The sequence below is a fragment of the Dipodomys merriami genome, unplaced genomic scaffold, assembly GCF_024711535.1.
Source record: "Dipodomys merriami isolate MVZ:Mamm:240054 unplaced genomic scaffold, mDipMer1.0.p SCAF_29, whole genome shotgun sequence".
NCBI lineage: Eukaryota > Metazoa > Chordata > Mammalia > Rodentia > Heteromyidae > Dipodomys > Dipodomys merriami.
The window spans coordinates 8,113,882-8,126,092 of record NW_027204381.1 but is presented as its reverse complement, the minus strand read 5'-3'; the positions used below and the strand labels follow the sequence as shown (position 1 = coordinate 8,126,092).

The following is a 12,211-nucleotide window of genomic DNA, read 5'->3' as shown; positions in this document are numbered from 1 at the left end:
TTTTTATAATAGCAACAAAAATCACAAAGTTTCGGGCTTGGTATTGTGGCTTAAGTCTATAATCTTAGCTATTTGAGAGTCAGAGATCACAAGATCAAGGAATCAAGACCAGCCCAGGCATATCCTCACCAATGCCTGGGCGTGATAATGTGTCTGTCATCCCCAAGGGCAAGGGGGAAACATAAGTAGGAGGATCACAGCCCAGGCTGGCCCAAGCATAAAGTGAAACCCTACTTAGACAGTAACCAATGCAAAAATGACTGAAGGTGTGGCTTAAATAGTATCATACCTGCCTAGTTATCATGAGACCCTGTGTTTAATGTTCAGTACTCCTACTAAAGAATCATAATGTTCTTTTTTTTTTTTTTTTGCTGGTCTTGGGGCCTGAACTCTGGGCCTGGGCACTGTCCCTAAGCTCTTCAGCTCAAGGCTAGCACTCTACCACTTGAACCACAGCACTACTTCCAGCTTTTTCTGCTTATGTGGTGCTGAGGAATGGAACCCAGGACCTCACGCATGCAAGGCAAGCACTCTACCACTGAGCTACCTTCCCAGCCCCTCATAATGTTCTTAAGACAAGTACAAAACAAAAATATGTATTTAAGATCTTAATGGGAGAAAAGTTAGCAAAATGTATTGAAGGAAACAAAGGAATCTAAGAGTCCTTTATTCTCTTAAGTAGAGTGATATACTGTGTTCATGGATGAATAATAGTTTTAGTCAATTCATACCAAAATAATCTATAATTCACAGAAACTTCAGTGACATTCTCAAAAGTTGCCCCTCTATAATTTGATTGGAAAATTCATATGAAATTGGTGAAAGGATAAAAATATCAGGACAATTTTGTAGAATAAAAGTAGGGACTCATCTTTCAGTTACTAAAACTTATAAAGGAGGTAGGCTCATGCCTGTAATCCTATCTACTCAGGCCAACCAGGCAAAAAAGTCCATGAGACTTTTATCTCCAATTAACCATCAAATATCAGAAGTGGAACTGTGGCTCAAGTGGTAGAGTGCTAGCCATGAGCAAAAAGCTAATGGACAGTACCCAGGTCCTGAGTTCAAGCCCTAGTACTGGCACATACACACAAAAGTAAAAACAAGAAAGCAAGTAAACAAGCCATGCATACTTTTATAAAGTGAGATTTCAGAACTGAGGGGAACCCAGAAACATCTTTTTCACACTATATTTATATTTTTCATTTTCTTTTACAAATCAGTAAACAGTTGTTCGGTTAAACATGATGGAATAATTGGTTATCCATATAGAAAAAAGTCATGAAACATAGCAAAATGTTTTATTTAGTAATCAGACTAAACACATAAGAAGTTCTAAGTCACCTAAAGAAAAAACAGTAACCATTTTTTTTAGAAAACATAAAAGAATAGAATTTTAGGAGAAATAGGACAATATGTTTATGACTCAGGTTACAGAAAAATGTCATAAAGAACTAAAATCATAGGACATTATTAAATTTGTATAGAAAATTGGAGCTATGGCTCTAACTGGTAGGGTACTAGCCTTGAGTAGGAAAGCTCAGGGATAGCACTTAGGCTCTAAGTTCAAGCTCCAGGCCAGAAGAAAAAAAAAATGCAGTAAAAGGTAAAACATAGACTTGAAGAGGATTTTTGCAGTATATTTTTGCAATATATTCAACTTTTTATACCCATCAGTATAAAAAGACAACTGGACCAGAAATGGGCAAAAAGTACAAACAGTTATTTCACTGAAAAGGAAAACTGAAGTAAGACTTAAGAAAGCAAGACTTATGAAACAATGCTTCCCTGACTAGCAATGCCAGTTTGGCAGAAAATGAAAAACAAAATTGACAACTAAATAGAGTGAGATAAGGAAATCATTCTAGAGACTATTTTAGCATAGTTTAAATACGGTTGAAAAGTAACATGTGTTTCAACCCAAGAATGGGAATCAAACAAGTGCTCTCACTTATAACCCAAAGGAAAGAAGCATTTTTAGGTTGCTCAGTGCAGTTTTTACTTAGATAGCAAAAACGGAAATCTCTCTAACTGGCAGCAAGGTATTAAGAACACAAATGAGGGCATATTCTTATAAGAAAAAATGTTAATATACTTAAAAGATTGTACTGAGCCACAAGTACTATGGATAACTTTCAAAATGCATAGTGTTGCAGAAAAGTACATGTTAAATAATCACACAATATGAAAACCTGCAATTTTGGATTACTTAGACTTGCATAGTATAACAAAATGAATGGGGGTGATAAATACTAAATACTATAAAGGTTCTCTGCATGGAATTAGGGAGATAAGGGTTCTCTATATGGGATAAGCTTCAAAAGGGAAAATAAATCAGGGAGAATAATATAGCAAAAAAGATATGAACAAACATCAAGAAGGTGCATGGATATTCATCACATTTTTCCCCGTAAACTTTTCTGTATAATCAAAGATGGAGTAATTTTTAAAGTAAGCATATATACATTGGGCTCTAGGAATTTCTTGTCTGTTTCCTCCTCTTGACTCTCCAGAACCCTCAAAATTTAGGCCTGCTTCTTTTGGTGGTGGTTTTCCAGTCTTTAAAAAGGTCTCTGAAGACTGTTCAAAGCTTGGCTAGCATTAAATTGGTAGACTTTTAAATAATGATCTGGATAAAACTAAGGATAATGCAAATAGGCTTCAGAGTTTGAATTTTTTTCCTTCCTTCCTTCCTTCCTTCCTTGAAATTTACTTTAGATTTCCTTCCTTCCTTCCTTCCTTCCTCCCCCTCCCTCCCTCCCTTCCTCCCTTCCTCCCTCCCTCCCTCTCTCCTTCTTTCTTTCTTTCTTTCTTTCTTTCTTTCTTTCTTTCTTTCTTTCTTTCTTTCTTTCTTTCTTTCTTTCTTTCTTTTTTCTTTCTCTCTCTCTCTTTCCCTTCCTTCCTTCCTTCCTTCCTTCCTTCCTTCCTTCCTTCCTTCCTTCCTTCCTTCCTTCCTTCCTTCCTTCCTTCCTTCCTTCCTTCCTTCCTTCTTCCTTCCTTCCTTCCTTCCTTCCTTCCTTTCTTCCCTAGGGCTTTTGCTCCAGGATGCACTCTACCGCATTAGCCACAGTACTACTTCTGGCTTTTTCTGTTTATGTGGTACTGAGGAATCGAACCCAGGGCTTCATGCATGCTAGGCAAGCACTCTACCACTAAGCTATTTTCCCAGCCTTAGATTTTTCTTTTAAAGAAGAGAATCTTTATATTAATTCATTAAATCATTTAATAGTACCTGATAAAAATCCTTTCTCTAGTGTAAGTAGATAATGTTACATATTACATTAAAACAAGTTTTAGTAATTCCAAATTCAAATCTTTTCCTGTTGACATATAAAATATCAAAGTGGACATCAGTTACTTAGAATGATAGGATTTGGGAGGTTCTAAAACAATCTTAAATATCATGCAGGGTATTTGCTTATGTTTATAGTCTCTTCTATTGAATTTCCATGGAATGGTCATCTAAAGTGAGATCTGAGCAAAAGATAAGATGTTGAATATCATATGTAAAATTTCATGGGTTTTAAGCTATACAAGCATTGCACTCATACTCTACTGCATCCTTGCTTTTAGTCAGAGCAAGCTCCATGGGTGTTCTATGTGTTATATGTATGTTAATATATATGAACCACCATTACCCTGCAATTGTGTTTGCTTGACTTTCTGAGTTTTCAACTTTAGATGTATAATTAAATGAAAATTCTAAAGCCAGATTCTAGACACAAACCATCTTTTTTTTTCCTATCTGTAGAAAGTAATCGAAGCACAAATAAGTTAATCTAGAAGATTTCTGAGAATCAGTTCCAAGAACTCTGATTCTTTTATTTGGGGAAGTACTATGAGAACACAAGACAACTTTTGGACTGCTGGTGAACTATTACACCTGTGTAATTAAAGCTGCAGTGTCCTACTTCTGTGTTAAAGTTCACTGTGTTTTATGGAATATATGTTTTACTGTCTTGCTATAAACTGGTTATTGGTATCATAAAGATTTACCTGTTGATATTAAAGTCATATGTCATACTGTTAAGTCTTGCAACTTCCAGAAAAACTGGTCCAACAGGATTTGCTTCAAGTTTTAGGAAATCTTGGTCATAGCTAAACAGCTATGGACAAGCTGATTTTGTGCACAAGTGTGTTTTTGCCTCTAGAATAAGAAGTTTGTATATAAAATGATATGATTTTCAGAGTATAATGTTTTGCTTATTGTTTGGTGTATTTTATCTGTGAAATACCATTGTTATAATTTTATGGCCTCAGATCAACATGTTTGGTGGACTTTGACCCTCATGGCTTGACTCCCCATTCTGCATTGCAGTGTTTCTCAAAAAGGAGTCACTAGCACTATTGAACTGGAAGACAATGGGGAGGTGGAAAGAGTGCCTATGTCCAAAATGAGTTCCATTTCTCATTTCTTAGCATTTTAATGGAACTCCGGGTGTCACTTTAATGGCTAAGAAATGAGAAGAAAGTTTAAAATAAAGAAAATCAATAGAACACACATTTGTAATTAGAAATGCTACTAGATCCTCAAAAATTCGGTGCCCTGAATCTTGTATATACATTTTTCTAATTTGGGGAGGGGAAGGGAATTAACAAAATGCTGAAACAAGGATACAGGTTGACCCACTGTAACAATGAGATGTACAAGACACTATGTTGAAAACAAACTTTACAACTTTGGGGGGAGGGGTGTGGAGGATAGGGTGGGAAGGGATAGTAGGGGGAAAACAAAGGAGGAGGTAACAGTGCTCCTTAGGCAATGTACTCATTACCTTACTTATGTAAAGTAACCCCTCTGTACACTATTTTACAATAAAAAACATTAAAAAGAAAAAAATTGAATATAACTAAATTAAATGTTTCTATTAGTTTAAATTTGTAATCAATTACTGTATTGATAGTTGGCTTTGTAATTGTGAACACCAGAACTTCCCATCACAACTATCTACTACAGTGAGTAAAAGTGCCAGTTACAACCTGAGTAACAGCAACTCCAAATATGCAGAGCATAGTTTAGTCTTCCTTTGAAAGTTTAGAAATCACTGATGACTAAAAATAATCATCATCATGAATATCTTTAATTTTTGTCAATGTGTTAGATTGGTATATAGATCAGTAAGAAGGAATCATGTCTGTCTTCCTGCTACCACTCCAAGACAGGATATGGGAAAGGTGACAAGAGCAAGGTGGTCACGCAGAGTGGAAGCCGGGAGTACATGTTCATCAGCACCATTTCCCAGGGCCCTTAGTGCCATGTGAGGGCACAGCACTGTGGTGACCCATGTCTTTGTTTTGTGTTTTGTTGAGCTCTTAATTAGTTAGGGTTCATGTCACCATTTAGAAAAAAATAAATGTACAGCCTTTTCCCTAATGTAGAAAGATAGTCAACTATCTTTGTTTCTGATCCAGTTAGCAAGCCAAGAAGCAGAATGAATGTCCTAGAAAGAAAGACCAGTTGTACATAGGCTGCCCTCTGACTAATGGAATTTTATTATATATGAAGTTAGATGGGTAGATCATCATTAAAAATATGTATCCATCTCTTTCAATGAATTATAAAGATCAATGTATAATTAATTTCAACCAATAATTCTAGATATGACATTGCTAATTGATGAGAAAGAAATGCCCTTCTTTGCTGTTAAGGAGCCCAGTTGATTAACCATTTAGTATGTTTGCATTGCATAGAACCTGTACTCTGTTAGAGCCTATAGTCCCAGCCCTTACCCTCATTTACCCAGTCATGTGCACTGTCTTCCTGGCTCATTGACTTCCCCGGGTTCCAGCTCAGATATGACCTCCTTAAGGAAGCACTGTGATTGTGACTTTGAGCATGTTAAGTCAGTATTTTCTGCCTCAACTTTTTCATCTGAAATAGGGATAATAGTAGTATTTCCATGTAGAACGCTATAAGTAATGAATGGTAGAGAAATATAAGCTCGCAGTTCTGTACACATACTAAGTGGAGAATAAATGCTATTGAATGGCTCATTTTCTGTCTCTCCTGAAGAAGCACTGTGACAGTAAGGAACTTGTCCTTCTTGTTTCCCACTGATACCTTAGGGCTTAGAACATATTCTGAGGTACAGTAGGCACTCAGATATTGTTGCAGACTGAATGCTAATAAAAATTCAATTCCCATTCCTTTGAAACAGTCATAGAAATATATGACAAAAAATATGTTCTTGTATACATCATATGCATTTGTCAAATTCAATGAATACTTTAATCAAATTCAGCATTATACTATGAATGCCTGCTGTTAGCATAAATTTTAAAAACTTGGGCCAGTTAGAAAATCTAATAAAGAAACAAGAAATTACTACTATCCTACAAATACTAGTAGCTAATAATAAAACTCTTTATTTTATAAAGTTAATACATGCTAGTAAAACACACATACACACACACACACACACACAAAACCCACTTAATTCCTACAAAAATGGTTAAGAGTGAACAGATTGTGACCTGTAACTATAAGAAATTATTTTCAATTGGGTGCTCAGTGGCTTACTCCGGTAATCGTAGTTATCCAGGAGGCTGAGATCTAAGGATCACAGTTTGAAGCCAGTCCAGGAAGGAAAATCTTTGAAACTCTTTTATCTCCAATTAACCACCAAAAAGTTGAAAGAGAGACCATGGCTCAAGTGGTAGAGCCTTGAGCAGTGCCCAGGACCTGACTTCAAACCTCAGCACTGGTACATACATACATAAAAAAATATTTTCTAACATGCCAATTCAGTAGGAGCAGCTGAAACATATGACAGTTAGCAATATCAAAAACAAAATGCCAGGTGCTGGTGGCTCATGCCTGTAATCCTAGCTACTCAGGAGGCTGAGATCTGAGGATTGAGGTTCAAAGCCAGCCTGAGCAGGAAAGTCTGTGAGACTCTTACCTCTAATAAACCACTCAGAAAACTGGAAGTGGCACTGTTGCTCAAGTGGTGGAGTGCTAGCCCTGAGCTGAAGAGCTGAGGGAAAGCACCTAGGCCCAGACTTCAAGCCCCATGACCAACCAAAAACACACAAACAAAACATGGAATGTAGCCTTTCATTTAAAAAGTTAGGATGCTTCACTGAGAGATATAAAAGATTTATAAAAACAATAATCTCCCCTGTTTCCATGTAGAAATAATGTTATCAAAACTAAAATTCTAAGTTATTATGTGTTAATTGTTATAAATCAAATTTACTTTACTTTTTACATCTTTGTTAAAATTATCTAAAAGTCCAAGTGAAAAGTATTTGAAAATGAGCACAAGTGGTCTAATGGCTATTTCTTAAAGAGACTCATAATAAAAAATCTACTTGGCAACTAAGAAAATAAAACCCATAGCCCATAAGTGCAATACATGTGGCTACTGAAATTAACTAAGTATTCTATAAATGTCTTACTAGTAGTTAAGAGCCTCTCATTAAGTTTATAGCAAAAATGTCATATGCAAGGGAGATTATAATTTTATGCAGTTTCCAAGCATGTCAAACTTAAGTACACTTCAGTGTAATTATGTCTTGTCTTGATCTGCCAAGGATTTAAGTATTTAGTTTATTTAGTATTTAGTTTATTTAGATGAGTTGTGATAGAAGATCTGATAGTGTAATTGTGCGTGTTGTATTTACATACACCATTAGGTATTTCTTTATACCATCATAAGATTGTTCTCTTTGCAAAAAGAGAAAGGGGAGTTTGCTTTTTAAATTCATACTAAGCATATTACAAATGCTATGAAATTGTTCACTATCAAGAAAAATATTTTAGAAATTGACTAGAAATGTAATCCATTTTTACATCCTATTAAGGCTTTATATGAAGTATTGTATTAGAATAAAGCTCAGGTCCTTGTAATACTGTGGCATCCTTAAATATGCATTAGGAGGACAACTGGTTTACCAAACTTAATTTTAAAATCATGGATTGCGACATTAAATTTGCAGTGCTATCAAGTAAAACCAAAGACTAGTGTAAAGTATAAAACTATGAAGTTTTTATTTTTCTAACTTAACTCTTAGCTAACCTTCTGAAATTTACCTACAAAGTACAAAGTGTTTGTAATTATCTTACAGTCAGGCTTGCAGATGTCTATTTCTTTTCATGCTAAGTAAAGGGTAATAATCTCTTGTCACAACCACGATATTTTCTCTTTACTACGTTTTTAGTGTCTAAAAAGCACGGCAAGCTCATCACTTTCTTGCGAACATTCATGAAGTCTCGTCCAACAAAACAGAAGCTAAAGCAGCGAGGGATCTTGAAAGAGAGAGTGTTTGGTTGTGACCTGGGAGAACACCTTCTGAATTCTGGTTTTGAAGGTAAAAGTAATTATAAGCTTGTAATACCAATACTTTCTGTATTGGCTTTGTATAACTTGTACAGAGTAGGCAAGACTGCTTCATTTCACTTCAGCAAAGGGCACTGAGTTTGCTCAGGGAGTTTTCTTCAGCTAGGTAGAGCAGAGGAGTGCGAGAGTAATACACTTTGCCATGGAGATGCTACTGATCTCTTCAGGAAGAGCACCACATGCATAAAACGGTCACAGCAACATTGCTACTTTGCATTAGATCTTGTATCTGTATAGATAGCTTCTTCAGCCAATTTTCTTTTTTTTTTAATGGTCAGTTGTGGGGCCTGAACTCTGGGCCTGGGCGCTGTCCCTCAGCTCTTCAGCTCAAGGCTAGTACTCTACCACTTGAGCCACAGTGCCACTTCTGGCTTTTTCTGCTTATGTGGTGCTGAGGAATCAAACCCAGGGCCTCATGAATGCAAGGCAAGCACTATACCTCTGAACTGCCTTCCCAGCCCTTCAGCCAATTTTCTTGTTCATGTCCTGAAATAATTAATTTTCTTTGTGGAAAAGCAGGCACCGTTTTGAGATTATAAAATATGAAACTAGCCTCCTAATTTGGTACAAAATTTACAGTTCTTTCTCTATAAGTTAAATTCTGAATCAAGAACTTAGTGGTTGCATGAATGGATGGAGAGAAGGAAAATAATTCTCTTTTGATATTTTAAATTAGCATTCCTTTCTATCTTCTGCTTTAGTGATTGATAATAGAATGTTAAGGAGGCATCTGCTTGTGATATTGGTAAGGATCAGATTTAGATGTTTTGTAAGACTCTGAATCCTGGAGTAAAAGAATCATTATGGTTTTAAAGACTAGTGGAAACCAATACTTTTAATATCATCAAATCCAAAGTAATACCTTACTTATTGCTTAAAAGGATACTAGTGGTCTCATAATATGAATTCAGTGCAAACTATGTTTTATAAGAGTTGAGAAAATATTAATATAAGCAGATGTTGTTTCCAAATAAATACAATTTATTACACTTCCCTAAAAACAAAAAGGCAATAAAACCCCTGAAGATTATTTTGCAAGTCAGAATTTTTATGGGATAACTGGCCAGTGAGAATATCAAAATGCATTATGGAAGGGAATCAAAATCAGAAAGGATGGGAAAAATACACAGCAGACACTGAAGCAATATTAAAAATGTATGACAGAATGCTGGTGCCAGCACTACTTGGGAGAATAAGAATGTGAGGATTAGGTTTTTTGTTTTTAAGCAAAACAAATCTTCCCCTAGGTAAAGTAGATTTTTTTTCACCAGACTTTCTGAGAAGGCAGCCCCTATCAGAGTAATGTTTTCTGAGTGACTCATTCTGCTCATTGTTTTCCTAGTGAATAATCAACCTTAGAGAGATTATCCTGTTATACTTTATAAACTTTTGAACACTTCCCTGTTGGAACAAGTAACAAACCTGTCCCACTTTTGGTATACAAAGTATTACAAGAAAATCTCATAGGATCTTGACAAGGCGTTTCCTTTATTCTGTGGTTCTAGTATCTGGCCTTATTCGCATGATCTCGGACTTTGACTCTCAGAGTGTTCATAATTGAGTTTACTTACTTATTTTTAATTTTCTGGTGCCAGTCCTGGGGCTTGAACTCAGAACATGGATGCTATCCTTGAGCCTGTTTTGCTCAAGGCTAGAGCTCAATCACTTGAGCCACAGCTCCACTTCCAGCTTTGTGGTGTTTAATTAGAGATAAAAGAATCTTTTGGGCTTTCTTGCCTGGAATGGCTTCAAACCACAATCCCAGGTCTCAAGACTTCTAAGTGGTTAGGATTACAGGCATGAGACACCATCGTCTGGCTCATATTTGAGTCTATGAGGATTATATCACAGTTACCTATAGAACTGATTATTTTTTAAAATCTGCCTAATGGTATTTTTGTGCAAAGATTAACTTGTCATTTACATGGGCATCCTTCCTTATAGAGTCATTTTTTTTCCTTTTTTCTTTTTACAATCTATTGGCATTGTGCATCCTTGCCTTGGTAGGATCATTAACTATCAAGTGATTTGCTAAGTTGTTCTGAGCTCCTTAGCTGCTCCTTAGCTTTCAGTCATCATTATTCAGCAATTTTCAATTGTACCCTAGAAGTTTTGAATATGTTTCCCTGTTTTTAGCAATTGAACTGGTTTGAATTTGGGACTTTGTGCTTGCTAGGCAGGTACCCTATCACTTGAACTATACCTATATCCCCTTTTTGCTTTGAGATATTTTTGAGATAGGGTTTGGCTTTGTGACTGAGCTGGTCTGGACTGTGATCATCCTGTTTGCACTTCACCACCATAGCTGGCATTGTAGGCACAGGCCACTGTATCCAGCTTTTTCTTTTGAGATAGGATATCACGAAATTTTTTTGTGTGGGCTAGACTGACCTAGATCTGAGATGTTTTGTTTCCTAGCCTCCTATCCAGCTATTGATTGACATGGAGATCTCACAAACATTTTTCAGGGATTCCCTCAAACCTCAGAATCACTGCCTCCAAGTAGCTAGGATTACAGGCATGACCCATTGGTGTTCAAACCAATATATCGTTTCTTTTTGACAAGTGAGAGATGTAAGCTCAGTGTTCATTTGCTGCCTGACATAAAATTTGACTAAATGCAACAGAGTTTTCAGATAATTATAGATTTTATTTTTATAAGACTTGTTTTATTTTTCTTAACAAATTTAAATATGGTTTCCTGCAATATTTGAAATGAGTTTGGTAATAAAACATTGTGAGAACTTTGTAGAAAACAGGTACAATAACAATATTTTAAATACAAAACAATAGAAAGTGTTTTAAAACCTAGAGAGAAAACAGATGACTTCAGACTCTGTGTTTGAAGTTTTTTGTCTGTGTTTATTCAACTATTGTATGCATATGATATTATTATAATCAGAGCACAATAGGAAGATACAGGATAAAATCAATCCATTAAGGAATTACATTTTCCTAACCAAGAATCCTGATGTGCTTACCTAAGTTACACTATGTTGTACTTGGAAGCCAGCTCCGTGGAGAAGACTATGACTTTTCATTTGTGTCTGCAATGCTTGCACAATACTGGCACGTAATAAGGACATAAAAAATATCTGGTTGAAGTCAGTTGCCATTGGCTCATGTCTGTAATCCTAGCTACTCAAGAGACTGAGATCTGAGGATCATGGTTCAAAGCCAGCCCAGGCAGGAATGTTCATGAGACTTTTTTTTTTTTTTTTTTTTTTTTTTTGCCTTTCAGATTTTTTTTTTTTTATTGTGAAAATACTGTACGGAGGGGTTACAATTACATGGGCAAGATAATGAGTACATTTCTTATCAAGCATTGTAACCTCCTTCTTTGTTTCCCCTTCCCATCCCAACCTCCCCCACAACCTTCCTCCCGCCCCCCCACCAAAGTTGTAAAGTTCGTTTTCAACATAACAACTTGTACATCTCATTGTTGCAATGGGTCCACCTGTATCCCTATTTAAACGATTTGTTTTTTCCCTTCCCCTCCACAAATTATAACAACATCAAATACAGTGAAAGCAGGGGTTATACCGTGGGGGAGGGACATACAAAGCAACAAAGAAATAATCTTATAAATGTGTTAGAAACAATCGCATGAAAGAAAAAAACATTTGAATACATATCTTAGGGTTCATTTCCCTAACATCAACTTATCTGACTTTATGGGACTCTTATCTCCAGTTAACCATCAGAAAACCAGAAGTGCAGCCTTAGCTTGAAGTGGTAGAGCCCTAGCCTTGAGCAAAAGAAGCTCAGGGACAGCTCCCAGGCCCAGAGTTCAAGCCCCAGAACCAGTTTTTTTGTTTTTGTTTTTGTAAAGTCTGGATGACAGCTGAGTGCTGCTAGCTCACACCTGT

General features: G+C 36.1%; 1 protein-coding gene across 5 annotated transcripts in view; it reads left to right on the top strand.

Moving 5' to 3' along the window:
- Arhgap32 (Rho GTPase activating protein 32) overlaps nt 1-12,211 on the top strand; it is a 252,760-nt gene that overhangs the window by 213,082 nt on the left and 27,467 nt on the right. For all 5 annotated transcript variants that reach the window (XM_070038327.1, XM_070038325.1, XM_070038324.1 and 2 more), the window contains one exon: nt 8,164-8,313. In XM_070038327.1, coding sequence (XP_069894428.1) covers nt 8,164-8,313 — 150 coding nt within the window. The remainder of the gene's footprint in view (nt 1-8,163; nt 8,314-12,211) is intronic.